Consider the following 24,143-nt stretch of genomic DNA (forward strand, 5'->3'; position numbering starts at 1 on the left):
CCTACTTTGTCTCGTATTTCCCTAATTATAATCTGTACCTGACAGATCGGCTACCCACCCATTCCCCTTCCTCTATCCATGACCCCCGCTTTGATCCTCTCCACAACCTCTCTACCCAACCACCTCAGTTGTCCATTCTGCCGACTCGCTGCGTCCGCCCATTCAAATACGCCTTTCAACTCCTTCAGTTCTTCTACCTTCCAGCTCTTCGCTAATCTACCTAGGACCAACCTCGACTCCACAACCGTAGCTCCAGGATCAAGCCAACTCTTACTATACTGATCGAGCGGCAATATGAGTCCCGCGTCGCTGGCAGAGATGAATTGCGATAGTGCAGGGAGTGTGAAAATCCAGTGGAAGAGAAGGTTTGTAGTCTTCGACGACTGGGCGTCGTTGAGTGCGACAAGGGTGGCGCTGAAAGACGTAGCGTAAGTATCGTGAGCGGAGCGACGCCGAACATTTAGCGTTTGGTTGCGCTCAAAGGATTTGAGATGAAGTGGGTTGTGCACAAAGTCTAGGATCGTAGGCCAGTATGTTTGATCCGCCGTCTCGAGGCGACTGATCAGGTGGATCTCGGGAAGAAGACAGGGCGCTACTAGTGTTCTTGTCGCCATCTGTTGGTTGCCTTCTTGGGTGTTCTTGAAGACAACGGTGATGGGCATAGATATCGCACGTCCGGTGTCTACGTCTCGCACGACTAGACACCTGGGCTCAGCAGCGAGTACCCAGAAATGACGGAAAGCTTGTAGATGTGCCCTTGAGTCTTGCACATCAGAGGGGAACAAGGGGTAGAAAGCACATATCAGACTCGCAATAGCCTTGTTGCTTCGACTAAAGGTTTGTGTACCGCCTGCAATAAACAGAGTACCGAACGCCATGTGAGCAGCAAGGTGAGAGCCATATGGGATATCGGGTCCGATACGTCCATGGAGACCGCGTAAACGACGGAAGACGTCGAGGTCACCTGTTCCTGCCATGACGGTAGCGGCGGCTAGTGCGATGAGATCTTGACAGTTGCGTACTGTGTTCTTGGATAGCTTGGAATCGTAGCGTACGGCAGTAAGTTTATTGATACGTATCAGTTGATCCAGATACTTGATCAGGAAGTCTCGGACTTGGGTATCCCCTGTACCAGCATGCTTGAGACTCACAGCCCACAACAGACCCGCGAGGATGTTGTAAAAGGGCATTTGTTCGCTACGGAGTCGTGTAATGCCTTTGAGATCCCAGGCTTCGCGGTAATCGTACGGCAGGTTCTTGATTATCCAAGAATCTGAGGCTTTGATGTCGTCCCACATGATGAGGTGCTTAGCGAGGGTACGGAGGAGAAATATGTCTGGGCGAACATAGTCGAACTGGGGCAGCGTGTCCGGAATATCAATCTTGCGCGCCACGGTTTGGTCGTGAGTTTTCATGAAGATGAGGGCAACCGCGATAACCGCTCCGGCTGTAGCTTGGTCGAGAATGTGGACAACGTTGACCGGCTTAGGCGCTACAGCAACGGCCATTAGACGCTCAACGATGCGCATATCATGGAGACCTCGAAGGTCTTTGCCCTTGCCTAGGTTTATGAAACCAAGTGCAAAACCCGCGGCGAGCCTGTAGGCTTCATCTCGCAGGCTGTCTGGTGGCTCTGATGGATCTGGAATCTCGACATACTCGATTTCTGAGAGCATAACCTCGCTCATACGGCGGTGCTGGGTGTTGTAGTAGAGCAGACCAATACCCATTAGACCCGTAGTCTGTGTGTAAGGAGAGAGGTTCAACTCGGCTGCACCTTGCGGTAACATTCTTGTGACATGCACCGACAGTAGTCTTGTCACGAGTGTGTCCATGGTGCCCATGAATGAAGCGGCCAAGCCTAGTAGCAAGCCTACCGAAGTCATGGTGTGCTTTGGAGTAAGGTATTTGAACGACAGCCATTTCGCGATTGTCCTCAGATGGCCGTTAAGGCCCAGGCCAAGTAAAAGCCCTGCATGCTTGTTCGTCAGCTCCACAGGTTTGTTGTACATTATCCACGAAGTATCGATACCCTGAGCATCTCGCGATATGCTCAGTCCAGCTGCAGCACCGGCATTGAAGAAAGCCCAGAAATACTTCTCCTCAGAGTAGTTCTGTCGTTCGGCTGTAACGACATTGCCCATTGGCTTCATGAGGCATGATGTGGAAAAGCCATATAGAGGGTATTTCTCCGTCAGTAAAGGCTTCTTGCTGCTGAATTTTATCATTGAACTACCCAACGGCAAGGAGAACGTGCGGATCATGACCCATTGCATGAGCGCTTTCTGACCCTCAAGCATCGCTGCGTCGTCTTGTCTGCTATCAGCTTTGTATTCCGCGACAGTCTGTCGTAAAGGTTCTAGCAGTGTATACGCTTCCATGAACCGCCGATCTTCGCGGAAAATGAGTCGCGTGATAGAGTGCCTGTCAACTTCGGATGTCGATTGGATTGCTTCCATCCGATCAGCGCCTTGACATATAGTGTGAACATCCCTCGTTGTACTAGTTGCATGAAGCGCTCCACCCGATGCATTCAAGTGTGCATCATGGGCGATTTCTGCGATAGGAGTAAGGCTGATGTCCAAGTCTTCGCGTTGTACAAGTCTGAGTAGTGAACTCGACCATGTGGTAGGTGGGTTCGCCTGACATCTTGTAATCGCTTCCATGAGTGGTGCTTTCGCGGCTTCCGGCAGTGTCGCTAGCATCTCGGGACTGATGTGACAAGCCTTGATTAGCTCTACTATCTTCTTGGGGCTCGAGGCAGGGTCAATATCTCGGAAGAACCTGTGTAATGCCACAGTTCTGGGCGTAACCCCTGCCATGATTTCGTCAATATTGATGGATGAGTGCGGAGATGCTTTGGATTTCCGTATGAGCATCGCTAGTGTAGGGAACGGAGCATAATGTTGGGATCCTGTGACAGTGCCGAGCCAGTCCATTATTGAAGGGGGCGCATCCCATGGCTGCGCATGCAATCGTACTTTGCCAGTCAACGTGGTTTCGTCATACGCCCAGTCTTGGCCCGAGCCACCATCAAGGTCGAAAAAGCCACCTTGTCTCCAGTCCCACCCTTCCCAACGTAACCAGTGGCCGATCTGTGCTAACACAGGTGCGAGATTCCCAGGCTCCTTACCATGGAATCCTTGGCATAAAGTGTCCAACTTGCGTTCTTCGCGGAAAAGATGCAGTGACACCACAATCTCAGACAAAGATGAAATGCGAAGATCTTGCTTTTCAGAAGGGGAAAGTCGCCTCCAGTGGTCATTGGTAGCTTTGCCAATTGGGGACTGGAGGTACTGACGAGCAAGCTCGAGGCAGGTGGATATCATATTGTCTTTAACGCCGATCTGCTGTGCGATTGTTGGTAGCTGGTGCTGCTTTGAGTCGCGCTTCATTAGCGGGCTCATTGTGGCCGATTTCGGACTTGAGTGCAAAGCCCAGGTCCAAGGAGATGATCTCCAGCTCTTTGGATGTGTTGTTGAAATCTGACGACTACACATGAGTCGCCATGCTGAGTCTTCGTCGTCAATGAGTTCATCTGGTTTTGCTTGGCTTGCAGGGCGCCCTGAACTTCTTCGCTGGGTCGACTTCGCACGAGTGTTGATCTTCCCTTTCTTTTCATCAATGAATGGTACTGCAAGAGTGAGCAAGGTCGCTACAAAGGCCATCCAATCTGCAGTGATCCGCTCAGCTCCCCCATCAGATAAAGACTTGCGAATGTTCCACCATACTTCCAATAGGAAATCGCCGGCAAAATTTGGCAGTATCGTTGATAGTACTTGGAAAAGTTCGGCCACGTAGCTGTTCGATGGTGATAGGCGCAACACCATCCGGTGACGACGCAGCTCGCCATCGGATAGATCTAGCTTCCCAGACGCGCCCGATGGGGACAAATTATGCAACGGCTGGCTCAGTGATATCGTTCGTCTTGAGCCCGCAGTCACTCTACTCTGATCATATCGTATGATGGCATACGGGTCGAATAACTTCATAGGGCCCAAGCTAAACTTTACTGGTAGGTGGCTGCCCCATCCCGCAGTCAACGATAGGCAGGGCTCTTGAGGATTTCTTGATGTGAGTTGAACTATGCGTTCGATATGACCGTCACGAACTTTCACAAGATCCAATGTGTTGTCTAGCTGCCGCGAGCCAACAAACTTCGGGACACATGCATAACGAGGAGTTGCACTTGCCGACCCAGACTGTGTGGCTGATGCTGACGGCGAGAGTCGTTTCCGTGTGACCGCTAGCTCGCATTCGAGGGGAAGTTGCAACGATGGATGTGATATATACAAGTACAATTTCCTCTCGTGGAGCGTCGCCGAATTGAAAGGTGCGTTCAATGTAAGTACCTTTGGTTCATGCCAATCCTGTTCAGATGTCAACGACAGAACTTCACTTGAAGAATATGGACTCACCGGAGTGTTTGAAGGGTCTCCCAAAGCAAAGAGACCACTCTTCAGGTGCTGTGTAATGGGAATCTCCGCAATGACACTGATTATCAGCTCTTTAAGGAGTCCGTCTCCAGGCCGTGGTCCGTCTTTGGCATCGGGCGGCGCAAACAGGTCGTCAAGCTCATCATAGTCCTCTATCGTGTCGAAGGTATCCTCGTCCATGGCATCATCTAGAGTATCGTCTATTGACACAGCACCCAAACTCATTCGTGATGTGACGCTACCAGGAGTAGAAGCGCGGTTCCGAGATTGCGAGAAGCCACCGAAACTTGTGCGATCGTGGCCTAGTGAGTGGCGGCTTCGCTGGCTTGCATTGAAACTTGCGTTGAAGCTGCCACCAATACTATTACGAGATGTTGCGAGGTCTTGGAAGGCGCTTTTGTCGAAGCTCGTGGAGAGCTCAGCTCGTGAGAGCAGTGAGCTCACTCGTCTAGACTCTTTTGGCTGACGAGTAATGTCAGAGTCGGGGTTGAGCTGTGAAGCAAGAGCATCGTCCACTGCCTGGTCAGATAGTCGCTCCTTGGTAGTAATCTTGAAGGATGGAGGTTGGGTCTTGCTGCGTGGGGCTCCACCAAAACTTTCTCTCAATCTGTCAGCTCCTCGAATTGCTGGCGTAGTTGCTCCGGTTCCTGGCGCAGTGCCGCCGTATGAGCTACGACGTCGAGACTTGCTTATTGGAAGGGAAACGTGTTGCTTGCGAGAAGTTGATATTGATTTTGGCTCTAGGTAAGCCGCAGACCAGATGGTAAATACATTCGTCTCGTGATTCGCTGTGACTACTAGCAGAAGGGGCTTATCATTTCCACTGCGATCGAATAGGAGCTCATTACGCGGTGAGACGTAGATAATCTCCTCAGCTTTGTCGATGGCTTCCAGTTTCCGATGGCTGGAGCCGTGGCTAGTCAACAGGCTGCTGCGATCACCACCCGCGACGACATTGACCACTAGTCCCAACTCGGACAGCGGGTCTGTAAAGGAATACAACCTGGGTATCGATTCTGGGTTCAAGGGGGTGATCAAGTCATCTAGGAACGTGGTCGCACCAGACAGACGAGACTTTCCGTGCCGCGATGCGCCAATAGAAGAACCATGCCGGCGGTGGGGTTTAGAGAAGCTTTGAGAGAAGGAGAACTGCTGTGAGAGAAAGGACTGGTTGGTTGTGAGGAAGGAGTTTGGTGGAGCTGACGGTAACAGTGGACTCGTGGGCACAGGATGAAGGGGAGCAAGCTTCCTTTGCACAACAACACCGCGTGCTGCAGGAAAAGCCTTGTCTACTTCGAATGGGAGGTTCACGATGTGCGTGGTGCCCGAAAGAAAGAAGACATGTGCTTGCGACTTCAAGAAGACGACGAGCGCACGCGACAGAAGCTCTGTTGTGGGTGGTTTATTGTTGGCTGGCACGGTGGGATGTGCAGCAGGCTGTGTACCTTGGGTCAGGAAAGTCTTTGAAGGGTCGGCTGTGTTGTATTCTGTCGAGCTGTCGGAGGCCTCATTCGTGCCATGTGAGGGCTCGTCTACCAGGAACCATGTCAACAGCGCCTGCTTGACCTTCTCTTTCTCCACCTCGAAGTTGAAGACCTTGCGTATGACACCACCTCGGGACCAGACCACGTGGTATTCAGTGGTGACGAGCTCGTCGGTAGGGCCCTGGGGGTCGTTGTCGTCCGAGTACGTGTCCCAGACATAGTCGCCGTCAGTGCTATCCTCGGTCAGGATGGACTCTTGGACCAGGTACTGCAGGGCGGAGGGCTTGTGGACCCCGATTGAGCGAAGAGAGGCCATGCGGACGCTCGTTCCGCCACATGAGGGAGGTTTGGGTATCGTGTGGGCGTTGGGGGGATGTGGGCGGTTTGTTTGCGCGGGGCGCGCAATCCGACGTGACGCGCTGTGGTCGAGCGCGACTTCCCCAGAGAAATGTTGACAGACTCCGCAGCACCTCGGAGCTTCCTTCACCCTCACACATCAAGTCGCGCACCATCTGCAACCCCCAAGACGATCTGAATAGTCATCGCAGCATCCTAGAAACGTCTCGACGTGTTTGCGCTCAGAGCAGACGCAGCCTCAGTCGCGCCTTGCGTGTTACCTAGGCGGTAGCTAAGCCGCCCACCACCACCACCGTCAAGCTGCAAACATGGAGCCAATCGTCGCGGCAAAGGGAAAACTTACCCAGTTAAGGTGCGCTTTCCTCTTCCCACTGCCTACACGGCTGCTGACGTGATGTCCTGCAGGTACGAGCTTCCGCACCGCGTACATGCCTCTACGGTATACCCCGTCAAAGCCCCCAATGGCTCGACCATCGTACTATACGGCCACGAGACAGGTATTGGCATCCTCTGGAGAGGAGGACGCCCATTGAAAAAGTCCTCGCCCCTTCCCCAGCAGCCAGCGAAGCCACCAAAGGTCAACGGAACAAGCAACGATGCCATTATGATCATCGACTCCGACGACGAGCCTACCAAAGCTGTTTCAGAGCCGCCACCCAAGGCCGAATTTGAGCATGAAGAGGAAGAGCTTGATCCAGACCAGCCGTACGCCTCAGTCGTCCAGCAACTTTCTCTGTCTCTCAGCACCCAAGTGCTACACATCGCCGTACCCCAAATACCGACCGCCTCTACCCTCCGATCCGCAGACACAACACCTCGCATATTCAGCACTCACATCATCTTCACCGTCGCATGCGCCGACTCTACAGTGCGCGTCATTACATTGCCTCTGAGCCCTCCTCCACACGTCGCAAAAGACAAGCCATACACCGCGAAGTCACAGTTCGGCGAAGACGTTGTCAAGCTTCATGGCCATCAAAGCATCCCGAGGGGTGTCACTATGACTTGGACTGCAAGAGGAGAGGCAGACTCTATAGACGAGGCAGAAGACGGCATGGACGTGGATGAGGAGGAAGAAGACACAACGACTTCTGAGCACAAACACCAACCGCGTGCCGGTCAAGGCTTCGACTTACTCGTAGCCTCGCACTCCGCTGAGCTGGGAGGCCTGGTCAAACTCTTTCGCTTTGAGCTATCTGAGACGTCACCGAAGGTCTCGCATCCGGTCGTGCCTTACAAGACGCTCACTCTGAACAAGCCTGCCTCTCGCATTGCCTTCAACACTGCTCAGTATCCAAATCGTCGCCATTCCCAACTACTCATCGCAGACTCGAAGGGAACTGCGCGCATCTACGATCCTTTTGCGTTACCCACTCGTAGCCAACGATCAGGCGGCCGTCGTAATGAGCCTGGCGCATTTGTGGGAACATTCAGGTCATCTTTCGAGGGCGTCAAGAACATTGCGCTTACCCCTGCTGTTCTTGCGTCGCGCAAAGCCATCATTGATGCGGCTTGGGCCTCCAGTGGCCGTCATATAATTGCCTTACTCGTGGACGGCGAATGGGGCGTCTGGGATGTTGATCGGTCTGGTCCAAGCCCCCCAGCAGATCCATCGGCTTTCTCTCTTCGAGGATATGTTGGTACAGCGGAGAAAGAGGCAAGTTCTGGCGGCGCATCAAGCCCGAAGCGTGGAAGCCGCAATTCGTTAGCTCCAATGACGCCGAATACGCGTAAGCGGAAAGAGGAGACACTCTTCCAGGGCAGCGCACCAAGCCTGACAGCAGCAACTAGAGGCGGCATCTCTGTTGCGAGTATCACGTCGACTAACGGAACGTCAGAAGACTCGGTCCTGATCTGGTATGGATCTGAGATCTACAGGATAGCCGATCTGATCAAGTTCTGGAGTCGTACTGCTTCTGCCAGCAGCGGTGCTTCCTTACCAGGTCCTGGTCTCCAAGTCCAGGATATTGCACTCTGTGGGGAAGCCATCACATCAGTCTCACAGTTCGACACGACACCTCAAGCATCACGTATGGCTATCGCCAGGGACACTCTTGTATCAGCCGAGCACCGTCTCATCATCACCGCGAGTACTAGCCAGCCTCTTGGGCGCGATTTGAGCGCCATATTTGCACGCGAGCAGGTCGAGGATGACGCATCGAACAGAACAGACCAGGCTCTTCTTACCCATGGCGAGCTTGATCTCGGCGGCATGGACAGGATGCTCGAGAGTATGGAGGGCAGCGGAACTAGCGGAACCGTCCCCAAGAGCTTGACCATGGGCGGACCTCGCAAGGTCCTTTTCGCTTCCTCCGCAGCTTGATTGCAAATGAAAAAGCGACATGTCAGCGATAAGATTCTTACATCCTCTGAAAAAGACGCTCTGGTAAGGAATTTTGGAAAGCCAGCATTTGTATACGATATCCCTGGATTACCATCCTCATCTTCATCGGCCGCTAAAGACGCGGAAAGCAGTTCTCAACCCTATCATAAGTTCCCCGCTCGTCTCCCTCCGTTTCCTTTCCTTGTCCCTGTCTTCTCTTTTCCCCGTCATGCTCTTTCCTTCTACCCAGAGGAAATGGGTATTACGAATTTTCGCGGCCTAAGGTGGAGCTCAGCGACCAGACCCATTCCTGCTGCTCAGTATAGCCTAGCGATATATCAAACACTGCCTACCCACAGTCGCCGACGAAAACTGTTACCCCTAGTAGCCCTCGTGCGAACGGTTCCCATAATGTATAGTTTTCTGTCTGGATAGCTGGGGACGGCGCGTGCACATTTCCCACCTTGTTACTCTAAGCTGCTCGTTACCTAGCCGGTCCAAGGACGTCAGGTGAGGACGGTATGCGTTTGTGGCAAGGAGACGCTTGGGTGCATGACGTACGTGTCTTTTGTGGATGCGATACGGCATTCGTGCCTGCGTGGTATGGGGATGTGCGACATTTGAGATATGTGCACAGTGAGGCATTCTTGGTTAAGCACTGCGCTGGATTTTCTCCGTTCGCACACGATGCCAACAATGTTCAAGACGATCAAACATTACTGTGATTACTCCTTCTATGCCCTCATCGAACGCCAATGCTAAACTCCCAACGTTCTAATACTCCACATGTCTTTGCTCATCAAAAGATGTCCATGACGGCATACCTTCTATGTATCGCGATGACAGCACACTAAACATCTCCCAGCACTCTCCCAACAAATCCTTCGAGACCAGCCATGCCCTTTGCTCCCCTCTCATTACCCCCATAAAGCCCAGGCCCACCACCAGGCATGACCAACACCTTGGCACCCACCTCCACGAATTCGCGCGAGGCGATGAACTGAAACGTCACTACGACGGCAGGTGGTACAGTTCCCGTTGTAGGCTCCCTTACTTCATCATCGAAGCCGAATCCAAAAGTGTCGTCCTCATCCGCGCCATTATGAGTCTTGTTCATCGAATGATTAAGTTCCATCCGTTCAGTAGCGACGGACAAGACCTTAGATGAAGCTCTGACGCTGGCGACGTAGACCACAACTGCACTTCCGACGCTGAGATCTTTGACACCCTCTGCTTGCTTCTCCTCGAAACGTACTTTAATGATCTTGTGCGCCTTGGGCTCGCGAGCTACCAATACCATGCCTTTGCGTACCCTATTGATAGACGAGTTGACATTTGGCGTACTCACAGGTACGACACCCATAGTACCAACCTGTCCGGCATGCAACTTCCGTACGGGTAGACGTAAATTGCGCAAAGACGTAACGCGGACACGTTGCCACTCGCTGTGTCGGTTGCGCAGTGAAGCATTTTTTGGCTTCGCGCTGAGTGCGCCGGGAAACGATCTTGACTGTGGCATAGCAGGCTTGCGACTTGGTCTTGAACTACCGCTGTCGCTATCGTCCGAGCTGACATCAACAGGGTATGGTCCTAGCAGCAGCTCATCACCAATGGCCAAATATCCATACCGGAGGTAGCCTCCAATGATCGCGGAGCTATCACCGATCCCATCTGGGCGGACGCCATAAACATCTTCAATATAGAAGAGTGGGGATATGGGCGTACTTGCCGGTGGGGTTACTTGCGTGGGCATCGGTAGTCTCCGGAGAAACGCATGCAATTTCTGTATCCCAGTTCCCTTGACTGCGCTAGTTAGTATCACTGGCACTGCTGCGAGTGGCGAGTCTACAAGCAAGTCTAGAGTCTTCTCAGTTTCCCCAAGATCGGCTGCCTCGATGGTGTGTAGATCGGCTTCCAAGACAGATGTCGACGGGTCAGTGATGAGCAAAGGCCTCCGCTTGTGTTCCTTCAACGCCGAGAGCAATTTTTGCAAGGTGCTTTTCAAACCGTTCTTGGTAGCTAAGTCGTACTTGGTGATGACAATCACAAGCGGCAATTGCAAGGCGAGGCAGAGTTGTAGATGTGCGTGCGAAAGATCCAAATCCGCTGCTGCTGGCCCAAGCAACTCTTCAGAAGAAGGTGAAGCTCCAAGCTTGCCCGACGACTCGTCGGTATTGTCAGCTGGAACACACAAAAGTGTCCAATGTGGTTGCCTAGTGAACGGATCAGGATACTCCATCATACGTTTTCAGAGAAGCGGCAGCTAAGAGTGAAACCCTCCCAAATTAAAGAGATACAAGGGGATAAGGAGCTGTGATATGTGGTGATGACTTACCAGCCAACAATTCCACGGACCGTAGTACGCCTGAACCGAGGGTGTCCAGCTGAGTCAGAAAGAAACACCAACCGGCCGTTCTCCGCTGACTCCACCGCCGCATGAATGTCGATCCACGAATCAATATCCCCTGAGCCATAGCTGGTCACTTGTGAATGATCTCCTTCGTCGCGATATCCTATCAACTCTTGGGTGACAGAACTGGTCATCCCCGATGCAATCTCGTGCCTGTGTTTCAGTAGACTTAAGCGACTCTTTCCTCGGCCATTGTCCAGCGTAGCAGTAGATAAAGTTCCGAGTAGGGTAGATTTACCAGACATAGTGGCACCAGTCACTGATACGCGCATCTGCTCAGTGACCCTTTGGGGCTCCTTGCCCAGTGCCATGTCGCTAGCACTGGTTCTGAGCGCATCGTTGTTTGCATCTTGCTGCGTTTTTTCCGACTTATTGATCAAGTGCTGTTCTGGGCGTACTAATGCTTCAGCAACTAGTAGTTGCGATCTTATCACCCTTTGTTGCGGTGTGCCAGAATCCTCGACCCACTCGCAATCACCAACAGGAACTCTGCGCATAACTTCAACACCACAGCCTAGGCTTGCAGCCATAGCGCGCAAGTTGTTCAAGCTCTCTTCCATCTCATCTTCTGCTAGACCGACGATGGTTCCGTCGTCAGCAACTCCAATTTCGTAAAGCGCACCACTGCTCTCCTCCAGTCCAGGTAGAAGCCGTTGTGGCATCTCGGGGGCTGACAACCGTGCATCCTCGGGAAAATGAGGAACGACGGGTGCCATAGACGAGGACATGTGGTTCGGGCATGATTGTTGTAGTCGCCACAGCAGTTGAGTGGTCAACTGCTCGAGACGATGCTGTTTTGACTGTGTCGCGGCCAACGGAGGAGGGGTGTTCGAAAGAAGGCCTGACTCAGATGCGCTGCGACCCACTACAGGAATGGGTATGTCAGGTCGACGCATGGACCCGGATATATGGCGTCCAGTGCTCGTGCGGGTAAAAGACCGCCGCCGCCTGAGCAGCAGATGCAGCTTGTACTCAGTAGGCCCGTCCTGTGGCTCAGCCTCCAGCCTCGTGATAGCTGTATAGTCTATAGCAGCAGTGGGCTTTGTTGTGTCTAATCCCACTTCGCCCCCGGTACTACCTAGCGGCGAAGGAAGTCGTCGAGAATTCGTGGATGGGATGGGCGTTTGCGCGACGTCGCCGGCGGAAGTAGTTTCCCATGGCGATGAGACCCGCGGAGGGTCAGGATCGAAGGTGAATATAGAAGCCATATCGCGTAATATGGACGGGCCCCTTTGTGGTTGTATTCCTTATCGAACAGGGTGATGGGCAAAGTACCAGACTTGTCACGTTGCGCGTTGTTGCGCTGGATTAGTGCGTAAGCGTGATAATGATCGTGAGTTGGTGTGTAAGAGGTGCGTCCGGAATAATTGCGATAATAATGGAAGCATGGTGACGGGTGTAGAGCACAAACGTTGAGTGGGACTTCGTCAAGCAGCGACTAGAAACAACTCGTCGGCGAGTTGCGTGAAGGTGCCACGCTGGCGTTCACAGATTAGAGAGAGACATTAGAGTGGACAAGTTAAAGATGACGACGCTGTTGATGATGGTAAAGGTGCAATGGCATGAGATGGTTGACGGTTGCTGGGAGTATCGAGGTCGCCATGTCCAAGGTTAGTCGTTGGTCCTAGCTTGCTCATGCTACCTACTGCGGGGAGTCACCGTCGTGCGGGGCGGGCCATCATCCATCGCTCTCAGCCTCACATGGATCACCACAAGGCTTAACGCCCTTTTGTCGCCCTTTTAGCTTGGACTCGGTCAAACTATGTCGCTACAGAGGTTGCATTGATTCGCAATCAGTGTCCTTCTACTTCATCATGCTTGTCTGGTGCATGTTGATGCGTTTGCTGGTGAATTGTGTCCGACACATGGTATAACGTCAAGGACAGCGAAACCGTCTCTTGCTATACTGTTCATGTTCTACCACACTGAAGGAGTAGTGCAGCAGATGCAGGAGGGGACAGGAAACGTAGTACAGAGCAATTGTGATGCAGAGCATACTGGTAACATCCTCTGACTCGCAGACCACAGACAGTATTGGAACGTGTCGCTGCTGCGTATCTGGTCATTCGAACATCGTACCTACCCGTTCGTCTCCCCCAATTGCTAGATGCTTGACACTATGTCTGACTCTCAATATACGCCCTAGTCTCGTAAGAAGATCGGGCATGACAATCATGATCGTGATCGAGCTGAGCGCGTCCTTTAGGCATCCATAGCCTGAGAGCGACAGTGAGGTGCAGTCATGGAAAGTCGCCCAACAGTCAGTAGGGCTGCCTAACGGCATCCTTGGCCGCGACCAACACGTGCGCCACATGTTGGCCTCAGAAGGGCGTTGCATGACTGTGCACGCCTGTGTAGCTACTCAGACAGCCAGATGCTCACTCCAACTCGTGCCCGTGAGCGCATGAGACACATCGATACATACCCTACGTCGCAGAAGCGTGCCGGGTATTGACGTCCGGACGACTTGGACCCTCTACGGCGGTTGAGGCTGAAAAGCTACGTCAAGCATACCCTATGTGTATGCGGAATCATGTTATGCCCGTCTTACGGGCTTGGAGCTCACCACTATAGAATGGCTTAATCCTCTCCCCCCTGCAGCGGCTATTGGCCGCCATGTGCGATTAATCTATGTCCACGCGTATGCCGCCGCCTCATTTGGAGCGTCATCCCGTCTGGGAGGCGGCGCTGCCTTTAACCGGCTTTCTCGAAGGTGACTGGTGACACTGCAGACGTATCCCGCAGTAGCGGGCGGGCGTCAGCAACACGCGAGCGCTATGAGGCTTCCATGGCCCTGGAGTCCTTGTGCAACCTTGGCCATGCAGCCTTGCGTATGCGCAACTACATACTTCGAAAACCCGGTTGTAATTCCCGCAACAGCTCACGACCAGGAAGTTTGCTGTTGGTGTTAGAGTATCGTCGTGAGTTGTATTCTCGCAACCCTTCTTTCTGTGTGTGCTATGTCTTATCACAGTCGACCGATGACAGATTGCTTGTACTGGGCAGCCACACTAGTATCTGTCACTTGCGGCGCGGTGCTCTAGACACGCGGACCCATCTCGGATTTGGAGACGTTGCCGATTTTCTTGCGCGTCTCGACCACATCGCTGAAGCACTCAGAGCATGCGTAGACTCTGCGGAAGATCTCTGTATGCACACATTACCACAATTTCGTCAAGATCGCATGATGTGTACTTAGCGAGATGTCTATCATTTCTTGGCTCTATTCTGCTGGACTTTTTCTCGATTCATGTAGGCGATCTAGAAGGTGGTTTTGCTGTGGTGTGGGGCGGGTTTACGGTCGCCTGAGGAAAACATACGATTCAAGTATTTTGAGATAGGCAAAGTGGGCAAGGGGGGATTGCGCCTGTTTGCTGTGCCACCGGCAATGATATCCTAGGTCGGCAAGCACTCCGGCCATTAAAGCCCTGAAGGCAGTTTTGCATCATTGAAACTCCGTATGCAAATTGGTGAGCGGACCGATAACTCGATCGTGCCCACCCTGGGTACCACAGATGGTGGAGTGAAGTGGTACACGCCGCGGCCTTACTTCGAGTTCATTCCGGTTCCTGAGTTCCGGATCCGCCACTGCGTTACTTCGTCAGCTACTCGCTTGTAGGAAGCTGAGATCGGAGCCGAACGCAATGCTTTTCACGTGCTACCGAACGTCAAGAACTCAGTGCTCCCCATGTCCCATCCTTGTTAAGTCTACTGAGGGATCAAGTGACTGTCATCCTTCCCGCGCAGCCGCGCCCCGCCGGATAATCCTTGCGATTCTCCCAGCTCGACTCGATCCACTGGTCAGCAAAGCATGTCAGGTTCGCACTCTGCTGTGGGGGCGAAACAGGTTGGAACATCGAAGACCCTTTCGCGTCATTACTGCCCGGTGCTTGAAATCGACCGAAATCCCGTGCTTAGGCACAATCTTTTGCGCGAAGCGGTCAGGAGCCAATTACCTAGGGGTAGTTCCAGTGGTATGGTTCCGAGCATACGCTAAACCTGCCGCGCCTGCACAGCACACGATTAAGCGACTGCGATGAACCGGATTTTGGTTACATGTCCGTCCTAGAGTCGGGTGCGTATCGCAATATGCGTGTCAGTGCGGGTCTTGCGGAGCAAGACCAGGGCGGAACATGAATAATGATATTCATACCTATTTTCTTGATCAGTAATATGGCGTTAGTCGCGTTTCTGAGCTGCAGTGACTGTCTTGGCAACATGCATGCCGAAGCTTCAATCACGCACTTTAATGCACGTCGACTAGAGCTGCCTGCCGCAACCAGTAAGCCACCGAACGTGTGTTTGATTGCACATTGCATATCAAGACCGGAAATATCCACGTCACCGGAGCATCCCACATATGCATATGTACTTCTGCATCTCGGTGTTGAAAGTCACGCCAACATGCGGCTGTCGGTTTCCGAGACAAGGGACCACACACATGGCGGTTTATTGTTCCGCTGCCCGGTGATGTCAAGGTGCAAGAGAGCAGCGAATCAACACTGCTACCGTAGCCGCCGCTATACCGGTGACATGGTTCACCTGAGTACAGCAGCCCGGACCACGGTTGTTGACCTTAAACTGGACAATCTGTCAGACAATGCTGCGCGCCAGTGGCGCCTCTCGGTATCTTCGGTTCGTGGTTGGTCTTTCTCCACAGCGGTGGGTGCTCTTTACAAGGCTTACCCGCCCCAAGTCGTGGCGACAACGGCCCGCTAGTTTGATCGTTACTCAAATTCGCAAAAAGCCGTGCGAGCTTGTCGGCAGCCTTGCTCGCCTGTTTACGGCTAATGCAATATGAAACCGGCTCATGATAATTGGTGCGCATGGCGTGAAGGATATGGCGAATTGCAACCCGGGTACGAGACTTGTCATGAATATGGGGCTTGCAATGAGATCAGTTGTTGCAAGTCAAGATTAAGATTGCAGTGCTAGAAAATATCGGAATTGCCTTGCGATCTGGTGTTTCTTGCTGAATCGTGGAGGTTGGTCGGTAAAATTCCCCCTTTAGCTTAAGCTATGAATTTTCGCATTAAGATTTCGCGCGGCAGTGCCGAACCATGCCGTGCGGGACAACGTCGGCCTGATTCTCTGTTTGTCTGTGGACCCTGATATGGAGTAAGGTACTGACCGATGATTCTGTGTGAACCATGTAGTCGGATACATCGCAGGGAAGAGCTACCAGGGCACCCCCAAGCAGCAGGAACTCCATGTTCCTGCTTTGCACGCTCCTCCAAATCCTCCCGCAATCCCTCGACGGGCTGACGCCCGACGCCCTCCTCCGTAATTCAGTCTTTCTTGTACGACGGGTCATGGCGAATAGATTGATATGGCTCGTTGAACGTGCGAGTATCTTTTGACGGTTGATGATCTTGAGATTGATGGGAAACAGGATGTAAAGACCGCTTGTTGCAGTAGCTTTCCCTACTTCTGAGACAGGTGTACCCGAAATCTATGTATGCATATGTATCATGACAATAAATAAGCGCTTGGTTATAATCAAAATGCTGAAAGGAACTTCCGGTGGCCGAATGCTTTAGTGAACGGCCGTGGCGCACGCACCGTACCAAAATGTCTTGGTGTAGACTGAAAAGTGCAAAAGCACAACATGTGTGCAGCGACTTGTAAGTATGGTTTTCGCGCAGTCCATACGCGCCCTGTAGCGACTGAATCGAAGATTCTGGGCCCTTGGGTGGCCCCCGGCTGGTACAGTCGCCTACCGGCGTGCCTCCGCTTCGGTGCGTCCATATCTTCGTCGTGGGCCAGGGCTCGGTGCCTAGGACCATACTGTGCCATTTTGCACTCGGCGTGTTCGCTCAGACGGAGCGATACTCTACTTCTGCCCCTCGCGACACGGATAGTTCTAGGTAGATCAAACAGTGAGATGCGACTTCATCTATCCGCTTGCTTCTGATGCTCTTCTTGGCTTGCATTTATCATGCGCCATATGTCCATTCCTTGCAGTAGTACGTGTGAACTCAGCTCCACATCTGGGGCAGGAACTTTTCGACGCAGTTCCTGATTTCTCCCGTTGATGTCGCAGAAGGTTACTGAACGTAGAGAACTGCCGTCCATTGCACCCGTGTTCCCAACACTGCGGCTTTGGTCGGGAATTCACAACACGTGGCATTACTGAATTACCTTGCGTGCTCGGTGATGAAGACAGTGCAGGTACTGAGCCACTGGGTGGTGGAGCACTCTGCGAAGACTCGTACGAAGGATACACGGCAGGTGTCGTGGTCGTTGGTGGGTACATCGTTGGTAGAGGGTGATACTCGTTGGAACCATAAGTAGTTGCTGGGTACGGTTGTGAACTACCTTTTATCAGTGACGATCTCCGCTAGATTCCTGATCAACTTACGATGAGTAGGTGTTACTACCCAGTGACTGAGCCGGGACGCTATTATGGGGCGCTGAATACGTGTAAGAATGTGCCGAAGGAGCCATAGGAGATGCATGGCCTCGCAAAAGATCGGTAGACTGTTGCTGCTGGTACGGACTCCGTGGAAGTGATGGGTGCTGGGGCTGGTATGGCGGCAAAATAGGGTGTTGATCAGGTCTTCTTTGCTGACTTTCGTTGTGCACTGGACTTGAAGCATAAGATGAGCTGTATGGATTTGAGTTTGAAGACCTTGGCTCCGCGTAAGATTGCAGCGGTGGATAGCCTGATGAGTAAGAGGTCTGTGGAGAGCCGTAATGACCCATACCGTACTGCGAAGATGGCATCATGAAGCCCAAGGTGCTGCTCGTGTCAGAAAACGTTGACGTTCACGTTATGGTCAGTGGGGTAAAATACCTCATATCTTGCAATTCTAGAGACGATCTGTTCGGCTGCTCGAGGTCTGCCGACAACTGTAGCTCGAGGTCGTTGCTACCAGAAATGGAAGATACTGGCGATGAGACAAGAGCGGGTGCTCGTGTGGGCTGGTCGTGTGAAATGTGCGCCGCTCGAAGGTTGACACTTGACTCGAGTTCGGAGTTGGAACCTTGAAGGGACTCGTGATGCGAGAAATCTAATGCTTGCGCAAAAGAAGGATTGGGAGACGGGTCGTGGTCAGATTCCAATAAATGGAAGGTGTTGTTAGGTGGGATGTCTTCGAGAACGTGTGAAGTATTCCAGGCTAGTGGAAGTGGGTGCGACCCGGGCGTCTGATAATCAATGGAATTGTGGCGGGGCGTTGGCAAGTCTGCGGCACGGTGGGAGCGAGCTCCTCTTATTTGTGGAATTTCTGGTGGCTGAACAGATAAGTTCTGGTCGGCACGGTCCCTAAGTCTTCGTGAGATGGTCGTCGTCTTGGGTTGATGGGTTTTGGAAGACCGATGGGTCATGTTCAACAACGGAAAGGCAACATCTGATGCGGAGAGTACCAGTGGGGTAGACGTACGTTTGTGTTTCTGGACACGGCCCGTCAGGTGGGATTATACCAGCCTTATGGCAAGTTGAATGCGAGGCAGAATCACGAATCTAACCTTGACGTTTGACGGTGCCCATGTGGTCTGCGCCCTACATGGGGGATACTGGATGCACAGTAACAGAGCATCTGAGCTTCATGACCCAACAACGACAGAGCCGGCTTTGCGGCTGTGGACTCGAAGGATGCTGATCCTAGTCGTGAACAATCCTAGCCCTCCGACCGTTGACTAGCCACAGGACGTGCACCCGCAATGGGTGCCTGGCAGGCCTGGGCCGGGGGTACCCACGCACCAGGAAGAATTGCGCGACTCTCTCTAGATTTGAGGATTGTAGGCATGCCTCGTGTTCTGCCAGTAACTTCTTCGCCATGACCCCACCACTAATCCGAAAGTCTGTCCCTGACAACCATCAAGTGATGCCATCGCTACATACAGCGTTGGCGGTGCCACGAATGCTGGCGTTGATGGGCGCCCTATTCGCCAAGCAGAGGGTTGGTGGCGCTCATAATCCCGCGCCTGTGACGAAGAGCCAAACCGTGTTAAGTTTGGTGTTGAGAAATGGCCTGTCAGATCTCTCTGCGTTAGCCGCGGGTGGGCCGCGACAATACACGATAGACAGGATGTGTGCGGCTTCGGGTAAGATGCGGTCGAAAGAGGGGTGGCGTATGCCCAGCTTCAACCTGAAAGATCACGGACACTGCCACGGGAGCATGCTGTTCATCAACTCAAACCCCGTGTCATGCTCTGCCAATGCACAGCTCATTGTGTCGTTCTAAATTTGGCTCGCTGCAGTATCGCCCGAGCACGTGCTGGCCAATGCCTAAGCGGCCCGTTGTCTTTCGGAAGCGATGCCGTTAATGTGAACGGCAAGAACTTGGCGGCACGCCTGCAGTGGTGTCACTTCTGGAAGACATCTCGAAGCTTCAGAGAAGACATATGACTCTGGGAACAACTCTTCATGAAAGTACAGAGGGAAATGGTGGAGACCGAAACGAGACCTTGGGATGGGATGCTGAAGAGTCCACGTGTTTGAAATTTCGGAGGGGCATGCAAGTGCTGCCTTTCACGGTAGATATTCTGGCCCCACTCCGAGAGAAGCTTGACCTTTGATGTGTTTGCGGAGACTGGAGTTCGGCTCCGTATGTAGAACTCAGGCCATCGTGACCCCCTAGTGCAATGACGAGCGCACAGCTACGCGTGTGAAGTGTGTCGTGGCGCTATGAGTGCCAAGGCCCTTGTGATTGGACAGGGCTCTTTGCCAATTGCAACTCCACGCCTCCCCCTAAACAGCCATCTCATCAAAGCCACAAATCACTATCGCCGAAAGTAGCGGGTCCTGCCTATTCTCGAATTTGAGACGGCTCAGTTTTGCGTGGATCCACTGCGCCGGAGTCGACTTATACCGATTCCGCCCTGGTACGCGAGCACGCAAAGGATGCCGGCCGGCAGCAATCATTCGGCTTCATCATAGCTCTGATATTATGCAAGTCAGTCACCACCTGGCCACTGATACCACCGTTGCGGTCATGTATGTAAGGACACGAGATAACCGCGTGCGGGACTCATAGTCTACTGTTATCTAAAGACCCACGGTACCCGCAGGCATCTCCGTGGTTCCAAGGTTGGTCAGCCTTAACGCATCGGCGGCGACCGTAGTCTTCAGGTCCCCGAAAAATTGAGGCTCAGCCCTGGGTTGCTGCAAGTCTGCTCACGCAAATATTTCCCAGCCGCCGCTGGCACGCCTGATGGACCATACGAAGCCGAGCTTAAGATGCACTCACGCCAGGCAGCATGAAGCGAAGTTCATGCGAAGCTAAAATGCCCAGCCTGGTATTTCCCTGGTAAGTCGCAGGGACTGGAGTCCCCACATTGTCGGTATTGTACTATAGGCACATTTGTCACATGTCTTATACGATACCTCCAATATCCTCTGGATCGCACTATGCCAACTTAAACACCATAGCTGTCACAGCTGTTAGCAGTTATGACAACACTGTGAAGTTCTCAAGTGAAGCTGAATTTTGCATGAATTCGCTGCGTCAGGTCGAATATGCAAATGACTGATTCAAATGTGTGGAGGAACCGTTTCTGCTCTTAGCATAGTGCCTGCTATACAGGCTCAACTAAGTACCCAGGTGTTTCGTCTAACACGATATCGAAAGAACAACGTAACACGCGCAGCCTGTCAATTACAGATCACTGACAGTACTAACCGTAGTTGCATTTACTACTGGCTTGCTGTTCCATTGCCATTGCGCGTCTCCACAAAGACGTGAAGCGTGTTTACCTTCATCGTAAGCCAATTATTCTTAGTGACAAAGCAGACGCCTTACAAGACCTCATCCAAGCCTCAGCATTGATCGCTACTGGACTTCGATCTCGCAAATGACCTGGCCGAATCACAGCCCTCTTAGGCCTTCCATACTGCTTACTGTGTTTCACTACGGAATGTCGGAACTGCTCAACCGCCCCAGAGAGCCTCACAGCATCCAATCAATAGAACGGTCTGCCTTAACGATCCAGCAACGGCCCAGGTAGCTTTTGCGAACCAATAAATGCACCCAGACAAGAACGATTGAAGTTTGCGACACGAGCATCGAGGAACTGTCAGACCAACATGGGTACCTGCATGGGATAGTCAAGGGTAATGATACTTCGGTTATGCCAGAGGCCAGTAATTACCGAGTACGTGTCGCAGAACATGCCTAAGCAATATGTGCACGTTGTGGAAAACACCTATGCCGATCAACAACAAAACGTCACAGATGTGACGGGGAAACTGGTTTCCGTCGGGAATACGCGTATAGTGTGTCTACTGACTCGCTACAATGTTCACTCTCCATCATCAGTGACATGATCCACCCAAAACCTGTGGAATCGATCACAATGGTTCCAGCATGACGCATTCGTCCTTTCTCTCATGACCAGGTTCTGATCCCGGCGTATGTCCGAAAAGTTGTGTCCATCGCAGCGCAAGATCTGCGTCAGACATTTCTCGATTCTGATTTTCCCGTCCTGAGTGCAAGATCGACACAGAGCATGATGTTCTCTCATGAGTGTGGTAACGAACGAGTGACGTACAGAGATTTCTTTCATGGCTGGAGTAGCACTCCCATAGCCCGGACTCTCACTGCATGAATTGGACACGAGATCCATGGCAACGACTTCAATAGATAAGTGCCACCGATATCTGCAGCTGCATACAGCAAGTACGAGACACTTAGCAAATGTTCAGTAACCATACATCGGTACGTTTAAAATTCGGCCTGCATCGCTATATTTGCAGCTACTTTCTCGTTCGTTTCGCCCCAAACTACGACTGCGCAGAAGGAATGGCATCCAACGCCCTTTTGAATGTCTCGACTAGTTTGCCTGTCTCCTCCAACCCCACACTAAATCGAATCAGATCAGCTTCAACACCCCATTTCGCGCACTATGATACCATTGTTAGCAAAGCCGCCATGTCAGCAGCGAGAGAGAAGGTAAGTTACTTACCCAGTCCAATTCTCCATAGTGCGCAAGAATCACGTAGGGCGAACTCAACGTGAAGTTTGTGCCTAAACTGGGTCCTTTCACGGTGTCGAGGTTGTCGAAGAAAGCGATCGCGTCCGCTTTAGTGAAAAAGGTCGCGGACAGGAGACCGCCGTAGCCACCGTTGGGGTTACGGCATTTCTCGTAGAAATGGCGAGTTGGTGACGTCTTGGGGTAGTTTACTTGTTTGACTGTCTAGTGTTAGGCAGATGCTTTAATTTGACATGTGACGGCGGAAAGTATATGAACGCAAGGGTGTAATAGAAATACAAAGATATGGAGGGAAAACATACCGCGAGGGTGTGCGCTCAGTACATCGCAGATGGCTTCAGCGTTGGTACCGATACGATCAATTCTTGAGACAAAGTCTCGGCTGTTGCGCTCGAGGAAGATGCTGTCTTCGGCCCAGTGGTTATCTTCGTAGTCTTCTTCCCATGTTCGTTTGAGAAGGGCATAGTTCTTTGCTTTTGGGTTGAGCACGAGGCTTTAAACGTTTGTCAGCAGATGTTCTCTGGAATAGAGACGTACAAGAAGTGCTTACCCTCCACCCATCACGTTACTGTCTCCACTAAAGACCTTGGTTAAACTACTGACAACGACGTCGGCATATTGTAAAACATTGACGTTTATGAAGTTGCCAATAGTCTCATCTACAACTACGCAGAAGTCGTACTGGTCCGCTAGTTTGCGTATCCGCTCTAGGTCTGGTGACCTCAGCAGCGGATTTCCTGGGAATTCAGTGAACAGCGCGACGAATCTTTCGCCGCCTTCCAGACGCTGTTCGAGGTCGTCCAGCTCCTCTGCTGAGCCGAACCCGTAGAACTGCGAGCCTGGTCCGAACTTCTCGGTTATCTTCAGTGTATCGATATAAGGGAAGCTGATTTTGTAAGCGTGGTATAAAGGGACGAAGTAAGAGGCTTACCCGTAAACAATGGCTCTCTTTGAGCCCTTTGCTCTCAAGAGATTCCGGTGAGCATTGAAAATCGAGCTCATTCCTGTGGGGTACAGATATACATCGTCTTCAGAGAATCCTGCGACCGGCCGCCTCCTTGCAGCATCATGATCCAAGGTCATTGCTTCTGTCAAACTGACGTCCGCAGTCAATGAACCCGCGATGCGCCGGCGAATGGCTAATTTTGCGTTCTTAGTTTTGGAGAGATCCAGGTTTCGACCAAATCTCTCTTCCACAAACTGAGTGGGATCCTGCACCTCTCCATTGCCGTTGGTGAAATCGCCCGAGGTGTCCAGGTCAATTGACGTCTTCTTCTGATATCGTCTGGGACCCTTGCATACTCTTGCTGACTGATTAAGCGTCGAAGCGTCTACTAGAATGCCTTCCTTGAAAAGCTGGGAGCAGTACTCCGCTCTTCGACTTGACACACCATCCCCAGAGTGCTGCCAGAATGCTTTGGCAATGCTAAAGCGCTCTTTTGGGAAGAGGACAGCTGAGACTCTCGGGGATATGATCTGCAACTCTTCCGAACGTGCTCTCTCAGCTGCAGGTACGAAATCAAGAATCCGGACTTGCGACGCATCCAGGTCGGGTGCTTGCCGTAGGAAGAAGTCCTGACATCTTGATGCGGTGGCGTTTGTGGGGAACAGCATCGCACTCTCTTCATCTTTTCCATGCTTCTCGACGATGGCAGCCGCAAAAGCTTGTATAACCTTATGTATGAAGAATCTTTTGATGGTTAGCGTGCGTTCGCCATGTACTTCGCCACACCGCACCTAGGATAGCCAGTCTTCATTTTGCTGATAACCCATTCTTCACCCTCTTCATATCCTACGTTTGCCCGCCATGTCGGCAGTGAGACACTGACAGCCTACACTCGTTAGTACATTGTATGGAGTCCATTAGTGAAGTTGGACGCACGTGCTCAGTTGCCGGTGGCAGACTCTCTCCCACTTCTACGTCATTCTCCAGGACCATTGGCGACATGTCGAAAGTTGATATGGGGAGAAATAATAGAACAGCGACTAAAGGGTGAGAGGGACACCAGTAATGGGGCAGGTAAATCAGATATAAAGACGCAATGACTCCAATTGCACAAGGGATTATTCCAAAAGCCGATTAGCTCCGACTTCGGCACTTGCGACGTGCTAAGTGGAAATTTAAGGTTATCGATAATGCAGCGTCACTTTCTCCGCGTCTCTATGGCAGCCCGGAACGTGACTGCATCCACATATGC

The 24,143-nt window shown here is 52.2% G+C and overlaps 5 protein-coding genes across 5 annotated transcripts; 1 reads left to right on the forward strand and 4 right to left on the reverse strand.

The window, feature by feature from the left end:
* Nucleotides 1-8: 8 nt before the first annotated feature.
* Nucleotides 9-6,448, reverse strand: CC77DRAFT_955053 (negative regulator of mitosis). Its single transcript, XM_018535471.1, has 2 exons — nucleotides 4,419-6,448; nucleotides 9-4,370 (listed from the first exon to the last, which is right to left on the reverse strand). The coding sequence occupies exons 1-2, from the start codon at nucleotides 6,234-6,236 to the stop codon at nucleotides 51-53; spliced, it is 6,138 nt and encodes a 2,045-aa protein (XP_018389703.1). The 5' UTR covers nucleotides 6,237-6,448; the 3' UTR covers nucleotides 9-50.
* Nucleotides 6,412-8,791, forward strand: CC77DRAFT_509981 (hypothetical protein). The gene is made up of 2 exons (XM_018531974.1): nucleotides 6,412-6,629; nucleotides 6,683-8,791. The coding sequence occupies exons 1-2, from the start codon at nucleotides 6,586-6,588 to the stop codon at nucleotides 8,598-8,600; spliced, it is 1,962 nt and encodes a 653-aa protein (XP_018389704.1). The 5' UTR covers nucleotides 6,412-6,585; the 3' UTR covers nucleotides 8,601-8,791.
* A 470-nt stretch (nucleotides 8,792-9,261) lies between these two features.
* On the reverse strand, nucleotides 9,262-12,653 carry CC77DRAFT_981229 (P-loop containing nucleoside triphosphate hydrolase protein). The gene is made up of 2 exons (XM_018536076.1): nucleotides 10,936-12,653; nucleotides 9,262-10,813 (listed from the first exon to the last, which is right to left on the reverse strand). Exons 1-2 carry the CDS (start codon nucleotides 12,216-12,218, stop codon nucleotides 9,451-9,453), a joined length of 2,646 nt encoding a protein of 881 aa, XP_018389705.1. The 5' UTR covers nucleotides 12,219-12,653; the 3' UTR covers nucleotides 9,262-9,450.
* A 3,962-nt stretch (nucleotides 12,654-16,615) lies between these two features.
* CC77DRAFT_510104 (hypothetical protein) lies at nucleotides 16,616-18,565 on the reverse strand. The gene is made up of 3 exons (XM_018531975.1): nucleotides 17,807-18,565; nucleotides 17,372-17,752; nucleotides 16,616-17,324 (listed from the first exon to the last, which is right to left on the reverse strand). The coding sequence occupies exons 1-3, from the start codon at nucleotides 18,337-18,339 to the stop codon at nucleotides 16,907-16,909; spliced, it is 1,332 nt and encodes a 443-aa protein (XP_018389706.1). The 5' UTR covers nucleotides 18,340-18,565; the 3' UTR covers nucleotides 16,616-16,906.
* Nucleotides 18,566-21,646: 3,081 nt separating this feature from the next.
* CC77DRAFT_981232 (cystathionine gamma-synthase) lies at nucleotides 21,647-24,105 on the reverse strand. Its single transcript, XM_018536077.1, has 7 exons — nucleotides 23,828-24,105; nucleotides 23,683-23,777; nucleotides 22,877-23,635; nucleotides 22,496-22,831; nucleotides 22,248-22,438; nucleotides 21,919-22,145; nucleotides 21,647-21,856 (listed from the first exon to the last, which is right to left on the reverse strand). The coding sequence occupies exons 1-7, from the start codon at nucleotides 23,891-23,893 to the stop codon at nucleotides 21,737-21,739; spliced, it is 1,794 nt and encodes a 597-aa protein (XP_018389707.1). The 5' UTR covers nucleotides 23,894-24,105; the 3' UTR covers nucleotides 21,647-21,736.
* Between the last annotated feature and the right edge of the window lie 38 nt (nucleotides 24,106-24,143).

The sequence above is a fragment of the Alternaria alternata genome, assembly GCF_001642055.1.
Source record: "Alternaria alternata strain SRC1lrK2f unplaced genomic scaffold CC77scaffold_3, whole genome shotgun sequence".
Taxonomy (NCBI): domain Eukaryota; kingdom Fungi; phylum Ascomycota; class Dothideomycetes; order Pleosporales; family Pleosporaceae; genus Alternaria; species Alternaria alternata.